At 41.9% G+C, this 18,888-nt stretch overlaps 1 protein-coding gene across 2 annotated transcripts in view; it reads right to left on the bottom strand.

Moving 5' to 3' along the window:
• Positions 1–375: 375 nt before the first annotated feature.
• LOC120730039 (PDZ domain-containing RING finger protein 4-like) overlaps positions 376–18,888 on the bottom strand; it is a 111,388-nt gene continuing 92,875 nt past the window's right edge. For both annotated transcript variants that reach the window (XM_040026130.1, XM_040026131.1), the window contains 7 exons: positions 16,272–16,525; positions 14,022–14,124; positions 8,772–8,870; positions 5,986–6,048; positions 3,616–3,717; positions 2,647–2,775; positions 376–1,853 (listed from right to left, as the gene is read on the bottom strand). In XM_040026130.1, coding sequence (XP_039882064.1) covers positions 381–1,853; positions 2,647–2,775; positions 3,616–3,717; positions 5,986–6,048; positions 8,772–8,870; positions 14,022–14,124; positions 16,272–16,525 — 2,223 coding nt within the window. In that variant the 3' untranslated portion in view covers positions 376–380. The remainder of the gene's footprint in view (positions 1,854–2,646; positions 2,776–3,615; positions 3,718–5,985; positions 6,049–8,771; positions 8,871–14,021; positions 14,125–16,271; positions 16,526–18,888) is intronic.

The following is an 18,888-nucleotide window of genomic DNA, read 5'->3' as shown; positions in this document are numbered from 1 at the left end:
ACCGGCTGATGCTCCATTGGTAAGTGTGCATATTACATAAAAGAAAAAAAAAGTCTCTTAGAACTGTCTTGAGTTAAGTGGTTACAACATAAATATGAAAATAGAATTGAAAAGATAAACATGTTTCGCGTAAAATAACAAAATAATTGTATTGTCATTGTATCATAGAAAAAATGCTTTTTCCCACAGAGTGATGTGAAAAAAACAATCTTGGAAAAACATCAAAATGTCATGATGCCGCTGATAAATTCTTTACAAAATGCTTTTTTTGGGTTACAAAGTGTGAAAAATATTCCTATTGTCCATGTAAAAATGCCACATTTAACGAGGCAAGTATGTCGTACCACATGGGGTAGAATGTGTGTGTTTGTTTTGTTTTTTTATACAGTAGTGACTGAGAGGAAGGCATTGTGTACCTTAGCTCCCTCTGGGGCCTTGGTACCATGAGTCATCAGCTCCTGGATTGTCATCCAGTTATCCAAGATCTTCTTGTTGCGTTTCTTCATCATCTTCTTGTGGCTGAGCTCTATGATGCTGACTTCCTTTCGACCCTCACTGCTGCTCTGAGGGTTCTCCCTCAAGCTCTCCAGCCGACTGCGCTGCATGAACTCTCGCCTCTTCCGCTGTTCTTTCGCTCTGACGAGGTGCTGCTTTCTTTCCTCTTTACTCCAGTACCTCCCCATCTTCATTTCACTCATTGCGTCGTCATCTGTCGTCATTCCCCCGCTGCGTTCCTCTTTAATCTTTAGGGCTCGCTCCTTCAGGATCTTGTCTCTCACAGGCCTCTTGGTGATGTAGCGGGTACCGTCACTACGGATCTTGACCTTCCACTCCATCTTGGGCTCTGTAATGGGCCTCTGAGGCTCTTTACAGACGCTAAGTAGACTGAGCTGGCTCTGAGCGTACTCTACAGCTGAGCGCTGTTGTATCAGCTGCATGTAGCTCTGGTAGTGGCGGGCGTGAGCTGGGATGTTGGTCTGCCTCTGCTGGGAACTATGAGAAGGTGAGAAGTATGGATTTCGGGAAGCGCTTTGGTTTAGTTTCCCTCTGCTCTCTTCCTCAGCCTGAGGTGTTTGGTCTGACTCAGAAGGATTGCTGTGGTCAGGGCTGCTGCTCTTACCCAGGACTGGAGCGCGGCACGCTGGGATGGGGCTCAGGCTAAGAGAATGACCAGCAGCGAGGCCGCTGCAGAGGTTCCTCTGGTTTGTAAGACTAACCATTCTCTGGAGTGAGTGCTCCGGGGAGCGGTCCATTGCCAGAGGGGTGCTGCGTGAACTCTCTGCTGTGTTGTAGGCACTGGAGCTGTCCTTGTCCGATTTCTCTAGCCTCTCGTTAATGTCGGCCAGCTTACCCTTTGAGGGCTCACCGCGGTGAAAGCTTTGGATTTTGGTGGAGGGTGTAGAATGGCCCACTGAGGGAGACTGCTGACCCTTACGAAGTTTATGGGCCTGCATGATGTTCTGACATTCAAGCTCGATGCTGCGCAGTTCCTCATTGAGCATACGCAGCTCGTGCTGTACCCCCGCCTGCTCCCCCATGCTGCACTCAATAGTGCTCCGGCGGCTGTAGAACAGGTCGTACTCGCCGCTGTTGCGTATTTGACACTTCAGTTCCAAGAGCTGCTGGAAGCGATCACCTTCTGCTTCATCGTCATCCTCATCCGCTTTGTCGTCTAGCCGCATGGAGCTGGTGGTAGAGTGCGTGTCCCGACTGTCTTTCAGGCACTGGGACAGACGTTTCTGGATATGTGCCATGACATTATGCTGCGAGTTCCCCATCCTGTCCTTTATGCTCAGTACATTGTCCTTATGATGAGGGAGTGTGGAACAAGTGGGCTTATCATCCTCTGTTCTCTGAAATAAGTTGAAGAGAATCAGCGTGAATTACTTCTAGATAGATAACAACTATGGGATATGCAGCTGTGTACAACATAAACATGCGTTGTACATGAATGTGCAACAGCTACGCTCTTTTTGAAAGCATGGTAATTAAACCTAAATGTACAGACTTTCTGTTTGGTAATACAGAAACATGCTTATTCTGAATTTATTCTCTGATTTAATCATGGAGCGAGGGGAAAAAAAACCAACAACAAAAAGTCACAAGAACTTTTTAAGAGTTCAAGAAGTGCATCCCTCTTCTGCATTCCCCTGAAGGAATACATATGTTGTTGTGCATAACTCTGTTAACCAGCTCTGTTACTTCAGGGATTGTCTCCTCTCTGCCATGTCTTTGAAGTCCCATTTATATGGATTTTTGAGGTATGCTATCCTCTCAGCAAAACAGAATTTTAAATCACGGTTACTAATGTTTGGAATTTAAATGGTTCAACGGTCCCCCTCCATAAATATTCATAATCGGAATTTAACGCTCACATTTCACAGGGAGAAGCTTGTTTTGACTCGGTTTTGCAAAGAAAGTTGATGAACAGTTTGTCTTGTGATAGAAATGGCATCAAAGATAATATTGGCTGTGTATAATGATCTGTCGCAATGAGCTGTCCTTTTTTTCTCCTTGCTGAGTTTTAGAAGCTTCGTTATACTGAACAGTGCAAACAAAGAGCTTCAGAATTTCTTACATGGAGATAAGCTTTTTCATTCACTTGCTCATTACTGGCAGGGTCAATATGTCTCGATGCTGTCTGACCTGTTCATTCTCCTGTTCCTCTTGTAAGGCAGCTAATTCCATTTCCTCTCTTTGCTGCTCCTCCAACATTTCCATCTTCAGTTGCTCCAGGAACTCGCTATGTTCATCATCCAGCCAGGCTTCTTCCAGCTATAGGTGAAGGAAGAAGGAAAGCATATGGTGAAGGAAAGGGTTTAGGCTAGTGGCTTAGTGACATTTTTGTTATCCTTTTTGGGTAATAACAAGCGTCATGATTCACATTTGACAGATATACAGTCCTCATCTTTTAAACATGGACTCTAATCGTAGAATCAGAACCACGTAACTTGATGGCCACCACTTTTAACCTGTTAGGCTGTATCATCCACATCATCCATCATCTGTTTGTACATCTGATGCAAACCAAATGGTATCCATATCTGATGACTCCAGATTTACTACTAAAATGCATTTAATTAAAGAGCCTAGTATTGCTTCCAGTTCCTCTGCACTGCGGCAGAGTCCTTCCACTTAGTTTGTCATCGGCCCTGGGCCTGAACTCACTCCACATTAGCATGCCATTAGCTTTTATGGCTTACCGTTGGAAGTCAATTACAGTGGCGCTACATAAAAATAAAACATGATGAGGTCTCAGTCGTGGCTTGCAGTAGGAGTGGTTACATGTGGTGGGAGGGCGTTGGTGGCTACACCAAACTGCTGAGGTCTTCTTTGAGCAAATACACAGTACAGTACAGTAAAAGCCTGAATTTGAAACCATACAGGTTATGTAAACTGTAGATTATGTCCAGACAGTTCAAAAGCAGCTGGGTTATCTTAGCTCCACGGTTGTTCATTTGTAAGTCTTTGTCACTTCTCTTTTACATTTTCACTTTTTTCACTTCAAACTTAGTTTCTTTTCTTTTCCAAAGACAAGTCGAGGAAATTAGTTTTTACTATTTGACTTGAGTGCATAATAAGTCAGTGTGAGTTGAATGTGTGATTATTTCTCACCTGCATCTCAGGTCTGGCAACCAGCAGTATGATGTTCCTGCACTCGTCACTGGAGAGTGCAGCCATGGCTTCCTCCCTGTCCTGTACATCCTGGCCATTAATCTGAAGACGACAAACACGATTAAGACCATATTAGGTGAAAAACAAACAAGCAAACATTTCAACACAGGCACGAACACACAGGTTAACGTTCATCGCTCTAATGCAAATGCCCTTAAGAAAAACAAAATGCCACACTGAAACACATTGGACAGTAGTGCCCTTTTCCTGGGCAAATTGTCAACCCTCTCTGTAATAAATCTGGACCCAGCAGCGATTATGAATGAGACACCGGCCGTGGGCTGACGGAGGTGTTGTGTCCACCAAAGCATCCAGCAGCATACATACATCTAGCCGTACAATTAACTGGCCACTGACAGGTGGCGTCCATCTTTTTGCAGGCAGAGTAATGGCCCTGTCACTAGTGGATAATAGTGCCAGAGTACCCGTCTGCCTCACAAACCTACGCACACCGCTTCCCTTTGTTCAAATCAGCCACACAACATGTACTGTTGAGACAATTAGACCAGTAGCACTCATGGATCCACTTCACATAGCTATTATAGGCCAGGCAGACTATTTCCGTCTCTCTTTCCCTCCCAAGATGGTCAAATATATATAAAAGAAACAGAGTCTGTACAACTTTCGCTCACTTAGACAAGCTTTCTTATAATTTCTGTAAAAAGTCTTCGGCTCTCCAGGCATCTTGAAGGAGTTTTAAAGCTCTTCTTTGGATGTTGACTGCCTTTTGTTTTATTCTTTGTTAAGATGATCCCACAGTGTCTCAATTATGCTGAGGTGGGGGATCTGAACAGGCAAATTCACGACTAGAACAACAGTGTGTTTTTTCTGTCCAGATATAGTTTTACTGCATTGGCAGCGTGTTTGGAATCACTGGCATCATTCCAAAAGACCGGTTGCTACTGATTTTCAGTTTACTTGTTCTGTAATTTGGTAAAGCCTCAGTCTTTTCTCCCTGTTTCCCATCTTTAACAATGGCTTCTTGACAGCCACCCTTCCACTGAGACCATTTCTGATGAGGCTTTAGCAAACAGTAGTTGGCTCAACCGGCACATCTCTTAGGTCCTTTGTCGGGTCTTTAATTAATTTTTTCCGTTTCTCTAAAGAACACGACTTTCAGAAACTGTTTATCTGCTGTAGATCATTATTTTTAGCTCTCTCATTTCTTCTTTTGTCCCATATTTTTAAATGTATTTAAGGAAACGCCACCATGCTGAGATATGCTAAGTTTTTGGCTAACAGGTAAGAATGACCATGTTGCTGCAAAAATATTACTGTGTACTGTGCATTTAGTTATACATTCAACAAAGAAATTGGAACAAAAAGATGAAAATCCAAATTAAAATAGGTTCTTTGATAAGTTGTCTGCTATGTGCGGATACAACAGTTACTGTTTTATGTTGCTATAATATGCCAAGCGATGTCAGGAGAGAAATTTCAGGGGTGAAAATGAGTGAAAAAGCAGTCAATGTCCAAAGAAAAACTTTGAAAGATCTTGAGAAAGTGTAGAACTATTGCTCAAGACCACTTTAAAAAAGTATGGCTCCTTGGAAGCAAAATATGTATATTGGAAGCATGTTTTTTTTGCCTGGTGTTCAAGACAGACAAGTGAAAAAAAAGATGAAATTGTCTCTATACAAGGGTGCAGGTTTAACTCTCTGGGATGAGCAGCTAATCCATAAAGCTAATGCAGAGCCCTGGGTTCCATCTGTTCCATCACAATAAAGGGAAGACAGCTCCAAAATTGTTTCTATACAGACACAGATTATTGGTAAAACATACAAGTCCAAAATTCTGGAGGTGGAATCTCAGATGTTTTCAGTTTGTTTTTTGGCAACCATAAATCCATTAACACTGGCTTAACAAGCTATTATGAAGCTATTATGGTGACAAACACTGTAATCGCCTACCTATCCCACAGAAACAACACGATCCAACCCAGAGCTCTAACAAACGTCGGTCCTTGTCAGTAGCCATTCCAAATCTCAAGCCTGGATATCTAGCTAGGGGCTAATAGCAGTTACTGCCTCTCAGCTATCCCACAGGAGGCAGCAGCACAGTGTCACTCCCAACCAGAACTCTTAAAAAACCCTGCTGGTGCTGAGTCGGTAACTAAAACAGCCAGGGGGACATTTCTCCCTCTTTAACAGTCACAGCGGGTGCAAGTTCCCCCTTTAATGTGCTGCCATTAAAAATGAATGGGCTCTCTTGCTGGGAGACAGTGGTTGAGTGTGACAAACTAGAAGAAGAATTTTATTTTGAACCTAATAAAAGCCAGTGTGGAGGTGACCAGCGAGTGCTTTACTGCACCTGTAAAATGCGATCCCCCTCCCGGATTCGTCCATCTCTGGCAGCGATGCTGTTTGGACTTATCTGTGAAGGTGGAGAAGGCACAAAATTATACATGAAACACTTTCAATCTTCATTCGAGAGAGTCTAGATGTGGCTGGAAGTATTGTGTGATAGCTGTCCAGACCATTACCGACCATTTGATGTGTTCCTTTTATTGTTTCCTGAAAGCCAGAGGAAGAAGCTAAATCATCACCTTTATCATCCAAGACATCGATTGCACCTGCCTCAGTTATTATTTTTTTTGACAACTTGATAAAAAACAAGTCTCTGCATATAGCATCTCCAGCCCGTAACTCAACTCCAGTACATCGTGCACCTGCTCCTCATGTAACTAATGCTAGTCAACAAGAGGGCAGAGCACTCTTTCATTGACCAATCAATCGGCATCTGGGGCCATTCGTTTCACTTTTTCCTATCAGATAAGATCTCGGCAGACAAGGAGGTGTTCAAGCACTCCATCTTCATGATAGTTCACTCCTACACAGAGGGCCGCTCATTAGACTGGGACAGAAGTCCCCAGGCAGGAATTAGTGAAGGGCTGGAGGAAAAAGAGGAAATTGAAGGTAATTTCTCAGCAGTCAAGGAGAGAACTTCAGATCGTGAATAACTTACAACCGTTTACGTGTTGAAGATGACATTGTTAGTGGCAAAACCGCTGTTTACAGAATGAGTTTCTTAGCTTTGCCTCTTAGCTTTATTCTTTTTTGTATATTTGTTTCCTTTTTTAACTGTTTTTGAACTGTGAGAGGAAAAAGGGCAAGAGGCTCTGGCAGAGCAGTAAAGAAACAGCAGGTGAACTGAAAAGTCTAGAGAATCAGCTACATGTATTCACCCACTGTGCTATGAGACAGTAAAATGGAAAATGGCCATTCAACAATCTAAATTTGGAAAATTCTACTTGTTTTAAAATAACCTTGTATTCTTCCCCCACTTAACTCCCAGTGCAGCCAGCATACAGTGACATTCAGACACCTCATGTAAATGCAGTGCACTCCTCTTAGCCCTACTTTTTATAGAGTAAACACTTAAAGATGCTGCCAGGAGCCAGCGACCACAGTGATTTATATTCTACTCAGCTCTCAAAGAGAACACCTTGCATGGTCCAAGTCGACTTCAAACGAATTTGAAAGTTGAGGAGAGCGGAGAATGGCATTTTCTATGCTTCCAACAAGTGGGAGAAAAATAGTCTCTCTCTTTACATGTATGCCAGTGCCTGCTTGTTGTCAGCTGCACTGAGACTGGATGAACAACAAAGACAAGACCTGAAAGCACTTCTGTGTTTTTTTCCTTCTTCCTCTATTTTGTTGTTGTTTGCTGTCTTGGCATTCATTTTGTTTCTGGTGAACTGACAGTATGATCACGCACACACAGATCAATGCTAAACTGTTCAGTAATGTCAGATTTGATTAAAAAAATTCAATTTTAAAACTTCACCAAATGAAGAAATTGTTGTTTCTCACACTGAAGATGAATATTAAATGTCATGAGTAATTTTGTGTGAGATTTTTCATTAGACATTTCATCACAGTACTGATGTAGGAAGATATTTAATATTTAAGTGTTAGAATATGTATATAGTGGAGTATGCTAGAAATGTCATCTTTCAAATGGTTAGCAGCCCTAAATCTGGTTGCTGGATTAAAAATGGCAGTCAGGAAGAAGATACAGGATACATGGTGTCTCATTCATTACAGATTTTGGATCCTTACTCTCATCCGTCTGCTGTGTTGTATTGTCTTGACTACAAGAACTAACACAACACAAGGGCCAGTAGAGTTTTTACTTGGCATGACTGAAAAGGTCCAATGACTACAATGCTGTTCCCTGTCAGCTTCTCTCTCTCAGTCTAGATTTGTGCAGCCTTTATCGCACTCACGGCATCCAAACGAGCTGTCGTCACCTTGGTTAATGTCATCGTCACCTGTGTCATCAGCTCGAAATGATCATTTTTTATGTTTGTGTTTACAGATGTCACCACATAAAAGAAAGATCTCCAGTCTCTTCTTCACACTGAGGAATGCAGATTGTTAAGTTAAACACTAAGTTATGATTGTGTTGAAACAGGACAAATTTGGATTGCTGCATCTCATATTCTGTCTGATTTTGCTAGCGTTGGTGCCTCGACACACCACCTGCAACCGTTTTGGACACAGAGGGTTAGCAGGCCGGTTTGAAAGACTGATAGAGCACGCAGGTTAGAGGGGTGGCTGTGGAATACATGGCAGGTCTATCAGGCAGGAGACTGCAGTTCGTGACTTGTTTTAGAGCTTTGTGTCCTGAGCTCCGTTTTCCCTTCCCCTGCTGCTTAGCTTGAGACATCGAAAACTTCACGATTGGGGTGAGGAAACTGCCTTTGTTTAAAAATGACTGAAAAATGACACTTTGACAGCACATTTAAATTTGATCCCAGAGGGTACTTAAAAAGCATCCCAGTGTGACGAGTGGAAGCGAGACCCTTCCTACTACAGTCTATAAAATGGTTACATGTATATGACACACATGCCAAAGGACAGCTAGTGGGTATCTGTGAAACAAAAGGGCAGTAGTTGATGCCCTAGAAATGAGCAGGTACTGATTCAGGGTTTTGTGTGATGGTGTACATGCCAGTGTCACAAAACCTTTGAGCTTAGTGACTAATGTATGAAATTATGTATCCACAGTACTCACACTCAAGGTAATTGTTTGCAGATGTCTCGTATGAACGTCTTTATTTTATTTAAGTGCGGGGCAAGTTATCTACTCACCTCGCTAACATAGATGGCCACATCTTCTTCTTCATCTGTCCTGTAGCACAGAGTTAGGCCCAACTTCTCTTGGCTGTTGAGTCGACACAGTTCTACTTCCTAAGTGGAAAAGAACGGAAAAAAAGATCAAGAAGATGGAGTGATTTTACTAAAAGGTTTGGAGGGTCCAAGAGACAGACTCTTCTAACCTCTAACCTTTAAAGGAAGAAACACAAACTGAATGATGTAAATTCTAAACATTTAACGTAAAAGCATGAGCTTGGCAATGGCTACACAAACACAAAGAGGCTGTTCCACTGATGAGGTCCTTTAAGTTCAGCGCAAAATAAAACTATAAGATTTTTGAGTCTGGATTTCCAACTTTTCTGAGGTTTTTTAGGATTGAAAGTGTTTGATCATGAAAGACATTCTTGGCTCTGTGAGTTTGATCGGAGGGGCTTTGATAAATGTCAGAGGACTGAGTTTTTCCTCTTTCAAGTCTCTGCTAAGTTATAAAATATTAGACTATAAATAAACTATATGCTAATGCCATCAGAAATACACACTTGCTACAGTACTAAACTACTCCTCCGTGTCCTGTGGGGAGAGATAAACAAACTATTGACTAACAAATCAGTGGTCTGCAAATTTCCCAGGAGGCTCTTGGATTATAGCGTGGTACCCTGGTGAATACATGAATTATTCGTCTTTAATAAACACTAGTGGAAAAAAAGTAAAAATCGCACAAGTTCCCCTCCTCGTTTTAGCTCCTCGTTTTGGTGGAGCTTTTTTTATTTTCTTCAGTTTCTAAACTCTTAAAACCACTTTGCACTCTGTTTCTTTTAGCCACTGTGCAGCCAAACACGGCGCAGCACAGGCCTACACTCCATCTTCAAATGCTCAAACATATCAAGGGTGTTGGAGGGAATCAAGTGTGAAATGGCCTCTCCTCCCAAGGTCTTCATTAGAGCAGCAAAACACTCTCAGCAGCAGGAACGAGGTGGTTGAGTGAAGGGGAGGATGGTGGGGGCCGAGAGAAATAAGGTGGCGGTGAGGATTCTGGTGGGGCTCAGAGGGGTCTCAGACAGAAACCGTGAGAGTCATTTCCTCTTTGACAAGGAGCAGGTTGGCTGGTTACACGTGTCAGATGTGGCGGACTTTCCAGAAGTGGATGGGTGGCTTTGGGGGAGGGGGGGTGGGTCTGGCCATGTTGGCATGAGATGAGGGAAAAAAGGGGGGGGAAAGGCCAATGGCTGCTGCTTTTGGCTACCCCTACTAAGCTGTTTTTGAGACCACACACACACACTTCCTCACATACACACAAACAGACCTTTAGGCTAAATTCCCATTTTTTCCTGCCCCACTGCCACTCATTTCTTCCCACACGCCCGTATCTCAACTTGTCACACACACGGTGACAGATCATTGACGTGTTTTTGGACCAGCAACCTGCTGCTGCTGGGGTACACAATCCCGTAGACTCACACACACACACACACAAGCAGTTCTCTGCGCACATCTTATGCTTACACCTACACATATTCTCAACAGAGCACACATTCGCACATGCAGAGACAAAGAGCTTAAGGAGATCTGCATCATCTGAGCTTTGTGATTTTTTTTTTCCAGCATCTCCATCTGAGTGGGAGTTTAGATCTTTAATTGAGTGCCTCAGAAGCTGCGGCGGCGCAAAATCCCGGCTGATGCGTTAGTAAACAACACAAAAGCAAGAAACTTTACCTGTAGATTACCTGAACAAAATAAGCTGAAAAAAATCAATCATTAGTTAAATTAAAAATGTTTCTAATGAGATATCATGCTATTGTTGGAGGAGATACTATTAAAGAAGCACGGCTCCAGAGGCAGTGGAGCAGTCATGGAGGTAATGGGGAGCCAAGGAGACAGTGCATATCTGGCATGCTAATATGATGTGTGAAATTGTGGGATATCTGTGGGAAATCACTCGCAGCGTCTCTGAGACATCTGCCTAAAAATAAACCACACAAATTAATTGCCGCGACTGAGGCGAAGCAGCAGTGTGAGCAGGTAATGCATCACCCCTATCTGGCTCCGTAAAACAAGCTTAAACTTACTTCTGACTAATTAATAGCTAGATATAATGCTGCAAACCTGTGGCTAAATGATCAGAGAAAATAGATTGGCACCATTACTACATGGTGGATGAGGCATCAAATCTGTGCGCGTCTAATGATGTGACCCCATTTTATTTATCAGATGTTCTTTTTTGCCTATTTGTTTTAAGACAATATTGTGTGGAAAAAAAAACACCCACTCACTCTGAAGCTTCTGCAAAAGGAGGTTGACTCCTGAACCATCAAACGCATTCGGCAATCACTGCCTCTCTCTTCTCTTTTCATTTGTTTTTTTTCCCTCTATTTTCCAGGCGAGCTCTCTGCCTCTCAGGAAGGAGATTGCAGCACGGGGACGAGGGCTGACAGTAAATTAATGACTGCGATGGCGTGATTAAGGAGAAGATTGCCACCAACCATCAAAGCACATTGGATGCTGTCATAATAATCGCACTTTTGATTACCAGTAATTGAAAAAGCAGCCAGAAATGTGCGGATGGCTACCGCTGGCAGGGAAATTGGGAGGACTCTCTCTGTGCTTGGAGTACTTCATGTCTGCAGAACTCACCTGAGTTAATCACAGGAATGGTTACTAATATAGTTTTGCCCCCACAGGCATGCAGGAATTCTAGGAAACGTATGTTTCAGTGCACATTTTTTGACATAGAATCTCAATACAAGATGGTTGTAGCCACCATGATGGCACCAACCGGTTTGTGATGTTAGAGCCTTATTTTACAACCGTAAATGAAAGGAAACTTTTAGCAATGGCAAACGGCCTGTATTTGTATAGCGCTTTACACTACATTCAGTCATCGACCCATTCACACACTGGTGATGGCAAGCTACATTGTAGCCACAGCTGCCCTGGGGCACACCGACAGAGTCGAGGCTGCCGGACACTGGCGCCACCGGGCCCTCTGACCACCACTAGTAGGCACGGGTGAAGTGTCTTGCCCAAGGACACAACGACCGAGACTGTGTGTTTATACAACACCAACAGACCGCAATCAGATGAAGGATGCCTCTAAATACACAATTATATGCCATTACATGACCAGCTATAACCTGTAATGTGTAATGATGTCAGGTTATTTTGTGAGGTCAGAGAATTCAGCACTCGTGTTTTTATAACTTAACATGAACCATATAATGGAAGGTTTCCTGTGTCCTGTCCATATGTCCCCAGACCTGGATTAAATTACTGATCTGCTCTCTTGCTTTGTTAGGTACACATGCGCAACTGATTGTTAATCCCAATATCTCATTAAATCACATGGCAGCAACTCGGTGCATTTAAGCACGTAGACCTGCTGAAGTTCAAATAGAGCATCAGAGTGTGGAAGAAAGGTGATTTAAGTGACTTTGAATGTGGAATGGTTGTTGGTGCCTGATAGACTGGTTTGAGTATTTCAGAAACTGATAATTGAAAAATGTTGCCTGGGCTGACGAGTTTCAATTTCTGCTGCAAAATTTGGATGATGAGCTCAGAACTGTGTGTAAACAACACGAGAGCATGGATCCATCCTCGGGAGATGCTGGTGTTGGTGCATTGGTATCAGGATATTTTCTTGGCACACATTTGGCCTCTTAGTAGCAGTTGAGCATCATGTAAACACCTCAGCTTACCTGAGTATTATTGCTCACCATTTTTATCACTTTATGACAGTGTAACCGTCTTCTGATGGCTGCTTCTAGCAGGATAACACACCATGTCACAAAGCTCAAATAACCTCAATCTGGTTTCTTGAACATGACACCAAGTTCATCGTACTCAAATGCAATTATCCAACAGAACACCTGGTGAAATATTATTAGCACTGTGGATGTGTCACTGTGTGATTTTATCGTGTCAATATGGACCAAAGTCTCTGAGGAGTGTTTTCAGCACCATAATAAATTTGCACCAGACAGAATTAAGGCTGTTCTGAAACTAAAGAGAGTCCAACCTGGTACCAGCACGGTGTCCCTTACAAAGTGGGTAAACTATAAGTGTGGACTTGAAGCACCAGTCTTCTCTTAATCTTATTAACATCACTGTCGTACAGTGTTGTAAACCTAATTTACAAAGTAAATTAGATAAAGTTAGTTGTTAGTTGCCATCACATAACAAAGAAAACATCTTAAAGAACTGCCTTTCCTTCATTCTTGTTTCTCTCCTTCAGTGCTTCCGTGATCATATCTACTCTGAAAGTGGCTTTTCAGCTTCTGCCCATATCCCTCTCACAGCATTTTCAGTCGACATACAGTAAGTGGAACAACATCAGGGTAGTATAAAACCCTGCAAGCATTTAAAAAAAGAAAAAAAGAAAGTGGAAAGGCTGCAAAGCACACAGAGTATAATAGGATTTGCTAATAGCAATGAGGCGTAAAAAGATGCTTTAATACATTATGTTTGTTCCGATTTGACACTCAAGCCTCTGCGATCCAAATGGGTGCACAAATCTCTTTAGGATGTGAAGAAACAGCTCAACCTCAGTGGGTGAAAACATTCAGAACAAATTCAATGAAACAAATAGGAGGAGGGAGGGGTGAGCAAACATCATACATCAGACCAGAGGAGCCCTCGCTGACTTTGTGCTCACACCTCAATGACTCGGAAATAAAGAATATTGGACCAAAGCGGTTAACAGACACAGTCTGTTTATCACTTCCTGTCCCTGAATCAGTGATTCTCTAATGTGCTAGAGATCATTAGCCTCCAAAGCATCACCTATCCTACTGTTTCCCTTACTTACACTTTGGGAAAGACGCATAAGCAAAGATTTTTTTTTTCTTGCTAGCAGCTGCCACACACACCTCACTTTAATTGGGTTTGATCATACTCAGTCAAACAGCTCCCTCGGTTTCTCTTCCGGACACATGAAAACAACTTACAAATCTCAAGCAAGAACGGGTGCACTTGGAAGTTTTCTACTTTATCTTGTCGCCTTTTGAGGGCAAAAGCTTTGGTCATTTTCAACAGAAGCGAGGACTGTGATGCGACTGATTATCTCGCACTACAGTGCCCCTGGGATTTGTCCTTAATAGATGAGCACAGGAGAAATGTGTTTGCAGGAATGTAGATGTACACTTCACACCTGTGCAGGGATCCTACTCGCATGCATACACTTTTGATAATAATCCCTTATAGCTAATATTGACCATTCCAGTTGCCACCGATATCAAGTATCAGTCTTACCTCATACTCAAACTCCTCTGTCCTGTCTCCATCAGCGGGTACAGGGGAGAGGTAGTCAGTCCCTTCGTAGTATTCCTGGTCCATTGTATGAAGGGAATGACAGCTGTCAAAAGGGATGGACAGGGAGCCAGGGAAACAGAAAGAGGTGGAGATTTTGGTGTAAGCAAGATGCTTTTCCTCAGTTTGACAGTGACAGGACTTAGTTGCTTTTGTCTTAGCTGAAATCTGAAGAAGAAAGGATTTGTCAAGAGCTTTCATTGGTGCTGGAGTGTTAATAACAGCATATCCACATACTGTAATTTGCTTCCTGCTCTTGACAGACAAAACCCCCCACACTGTAAAGTGTAATTCTATTATGCCTCCCTCAGTCACAGAACAAAACAGCATTGTGAGGGCCTAACGAGACAAACAAGCTTTGGTGCCGCACAGGATAATCACGGTGGACAAAAACCTCAAAAAGACACTCTGTCGAACACGTTGAGTGATGTTTCCAGGGGCTGTCTGACTCCCAGATTACCCAGGACTGTAAAACTGTCTCAAAACAACCTTCCAGTGATAAAAAAAAACAAAAAAACAGACTGGTAAATGTCAGAATGCTTGATGGCTCAATATTATTCATGTAACAACATTTGGCAGTGGGTGCAAAGAACACAATTACAAATTTACAATCTAGCCCCAAATATAAGATGCCAAAACCTTTGTTATAGCTATAAAACCTGCCGTATATTGGATTGTGCACCTGATCTCAGATGAAGAGAAGAAAATGTGAGTTTTATGGGTCACATTGATTACATTCAGACTTGGCCTGGGGCTGTGAGGATCGGGCATACATTCCTTTGTGTTGCCTAGCTTTTTTTATTAGCCCATTTGCTTTAATCACCTTGTAAACCTTCCATGAGGCAAAATAATACCCCAAGCAGCTCCAATTAAGGCCAGAAGTTCCTGTGAGGATTTCTATGGTGACACTGAGTATATATATAGATATATATATCGTGCATGCAAGATACTTACCCAGACAGTTTTTTTTTAAAATAACATCTCCAATATTGACACACAGTTGCTTTAACTGACTGAATACTTACGCAAGCTTCCAATGAAAAGAAATATACAACTCAAAATGTGTAGTGTTTTTGGAATTAATCGTCTACTGTACCAAACAATGGGGCAGTCTTAATTTCTCGGCTCTGTGCAATAAAGCTGCAGTGTTGCTCTCGCTCATTCCCTCGAGGTGAAACCTAGATATTCTTTTATGCTAAACTTTTCTTGTACACACTTTACTTCTCCTCTGAGATAAACACAACACATAACACATAAACTAAAATGCCAAAAGATGAAATAAGGAGCCATGTTTCCTTTGTTGTTTTCCAGCAAAACCTCTTGTTGATGCTTCAAACTCTGGAGATCTTTTAATGGATTGCTCTCACAAACAATAAAAAAAGGAAAAAAAAAACCCAACTTGGCTTTGAAGTGATGTACAACCCAGCAAACGCTTGAGCTGTTGAGATACGATCAGTCTCACATCCACAAATTATACATAGTTACATTAGTTATATTTTCTCTAAATATAGAGAAATTTAACTCAAAATATATTTAGTCTGACTACTGAAAAAATAATCTCTGTTGACTTATTATTGCAGTTTTATCCTATCCCCCTTGTAAGTAATACACTGGTAGTTCAGATCCTCAAAGTCTAGAGGACGTTGTATCTATAACAACATTTATTTGTGGTCTTGGACTTTATCTGCCTAGTGATACATGTAGCACGCTTGGCTAATCAGAACCACTTGAAACTGTCCATAATTTGTCTTTTGTTTCTTTTTTCCCCCCATTTCCTCGTATTTGTGAAGCAGGAAATGAATGGTTCTAGGACGCCCATTCAAACAAATCTCTATTTGTCAGAATAAACTGCGCGTCTGGTTAGGCAATTTATTTATAATAAACAGTCGTCCTCCAGACTTGTAATGCTAATCCTACAAACGCTGATATTTCTGCTTCATGGCTCAATGACATTGCTTATTTTCCCCCATCCTTAATTATTGTCAGCATCAGCCAAAGTCAGACAAGGACACAACAACAAACTCTGTATCGCTATCTGCTGCAGCAAACCTAAAACTTCATAGTGGAGTAAATCTAAATAAAAATATATATATATCAAGAAATTATATAAAATCATTTGTTGCGATGCTCACAGTCCTTTACTCTGTGAAAGCAGGGCTCCCGATCTTTTTAAGCTTTACATTTTCTGCATACCTGTCAGAGAGCAGGAAGGGACAGACGTCAGGCACAGGAGGGGTTGAAGGCCGGAGTTTTGCCAGCGCCATGATGTGTTCAAAGGTGATGTCAGTCTGAGTGCACACATCCACCACATGGATTTCCTGAGGGGGGCCATGGGGGCGCCCGCTGGGGGTCCGCCGGATGACCTGCACCACGACGGGGTCCTTGGCAGGGCGAAAGGCTTCCACAGTCTCTTCATGGCTGGACTTGGACAACTCTTTTCCATTCACCTGAGAATAACAGTGAAAAATTGCATTCTTTTGTGCGCTTATTTTGACAACTTTTTGGCATAAAAATGTGTAAAGATACTATAAGCGCAGGTATCATTTAAGTGGTTCTACAGTACTGAATTTCGCATGTGAATACTGAGACTAAAAACCTGGGAAAAGTGACATAAGCTCAAAGCCTATGCCAGGCTTATCTGCATTTTTGCAGAGCACGTTAAAGCAGAGACGATGACAAACTAAAGCTGTTTTCATACATGCACAGCAGCTTCTGCACTTTTCTAGACAATGCAAATATCTGTATCATTTGAATGAAACAAAATGTACTCTGCCAATACAACTTAGCAATGTTCATTTGAGCACATGAGAGAATAGAAAAGATCACTGCCTGTACACCAAAGGCATTGCTCTTTGTGTATCATGCTCCCTGCATGCTCTACTCTAAGCAGTGCCCTTCACCTACACCAACGGAGTACTGTTTAGCAGTAAAAAATGCACCACATGTTAAAAACACCCTCAATCTTAATGCATTCTTCTAAACTTCTCTACCCAGTGTACTGACTCATTAAAGGTGGAGACGATGTCTTCTCAATATATGATCAAAAAGGCATCTTAATGAATATAACAGTGGAGAGCATGCACACAATCAGTGTGATGCAACATAATTAGGCTGTTAGATCAAAACCCAAACGGCCTCTGTCCACTCATTCCATCTTCAACCTCATCTCCCGAAAAAGAACTGGATTTTCTGGCAGACTGAAAACCATTTGCACTACAGCTGGAACGTATAAAGAAAATCATTGCTTCATTTAGCACCAGTAATTTCTTTGCAGGAGAAACTCTGGCTGTGGAATACCCCAGAGAATGTGCTTTGGTATAAATGCTCAAGCCAGAGATTATAATTTAGATAACGGCAGAAAAGTAAGAGGGAAAATAAGGTAGACGCAGGATAATTACAGTTACTGTTGCATTTAAATGTGGCTTTGGAAGGGAGTATTTTGCTCACACTGCAAACTTAAATTAGTTAAAATGACAACTATGAAGTAAAAGAAGGCATTTATATTCACAAGTGTTAGCTGTGGAAAGATACAGCGAGCCTGGGAAACTCAAAAGCGGCAGTGTTTCTGGGCCTGAATTACAAACTCTTTAAAATGCGAAGTCGTGGCAGAAATAAACACACACAGAGTCTACTTCTGACTGTAACAAAATGACCTAAATTCATAAGCAGCTGGTAGTTTTACAGCAACTGACTGTGTGCATGTACTGCCTCTAAATGAACATTAGAGACAAAGAACGCACCTGGGAAGTCCGACCGAGGAGGTTTATATTTATAAACCCAGAAATCCCACCACCAATTCTTTACTCCTGTGTTTGAATGAAATGACTCAACGTGCTTTTGTACTGACAGGACCACACAGCATTAACTGTGTGTAAAGCATGGATGTTTCCAAGTCCTCATAAATCCCATTTGAGCTATACGCAACTAGTTGGATTGGATTATGGAGCCAAGCAAATATTTGTCTTTTATTTTATTGTTATCATCACTTATTTGTAATTGACTTATTGGCTGATAGAAAAAGCCAGAACAAAGTCCCACAACTCAAAAGCTGACTACACCAAAAAGTATTCACCTTATATCATATTTCACAAAGAGTTGGAACCTGAGATTTAAAGAAAAAAACAAAAAGACAGTCGAAGTGCTGCGTAATCATCTTTAAAGTTTCGAACAGCTGAAACTATCCAGATAATGAAGACATATATCTAATATCTCGAGATACCCTAAGGAAAAATCCCTTAAGGGGACTCCACACTCAGTAACCGCTCCATTATGTGCACAAATGAGCAGAAAAGACTAAAGAAAAAAAAGAAGAAGAAAGAAATATCCCCATTTGGCAACTCCCAAATTGGGCAATTCACACATACGCACATCACCAACATCCTAGGACACCATCTGAGGAGTAGTAACACTTCTTCTCCTTCAAGGAGCACTTTTAGTAATTTGTGACTACACTTCACAAGAAATGGAGAGATTTTATGAAGAAAGACCCTACAGCATCATGTGGACTTGCTTTTTTCCTGGTAGCATTAAAAGGCTACCCGACAAGTGCCACAGAAGACAAGTAAATAAATCTTCATCAGCACAGCACTGCTATAATTTCATCTGTTTGCCATCCCCATAACTAACGCCATTATGTACTGGCAGTAAATATAAAAATATTTATGGGGGGGATAAACAGCGTAGGACAATGAATATTATAACTGTTATGCCACAGCAGTGCTGCTCTACTGTTCTACTTAGTTCGTTCCTGGATGCGTCTGTGTTATTCCTTTTAATTCTCCACGTAAATCCCCAGAGACTGAGGGATGCC

Source organism: Simochromis diagramma, unplaced genomic scaffold (genome assembly GCF_900408965.1).
Source record: "Simochromis diagramma unplaced genomic scaffold, fSimDia1.1 OVJJ01000293.1, whole genome shotgun sequence".
Taxonomy (NCBI): domain Eukaryota; kingdom Metazoa; phylum Chordata; class Actinopteri; order Cichliformes; family Cichlidae; genus Simochromis; species Simochromis diagramma.
The sequence above is the reverse complement of the archived record's forward strand: the minus strand, read 5'-3'. Positions and strand labels throughout refer to the sequence as shown.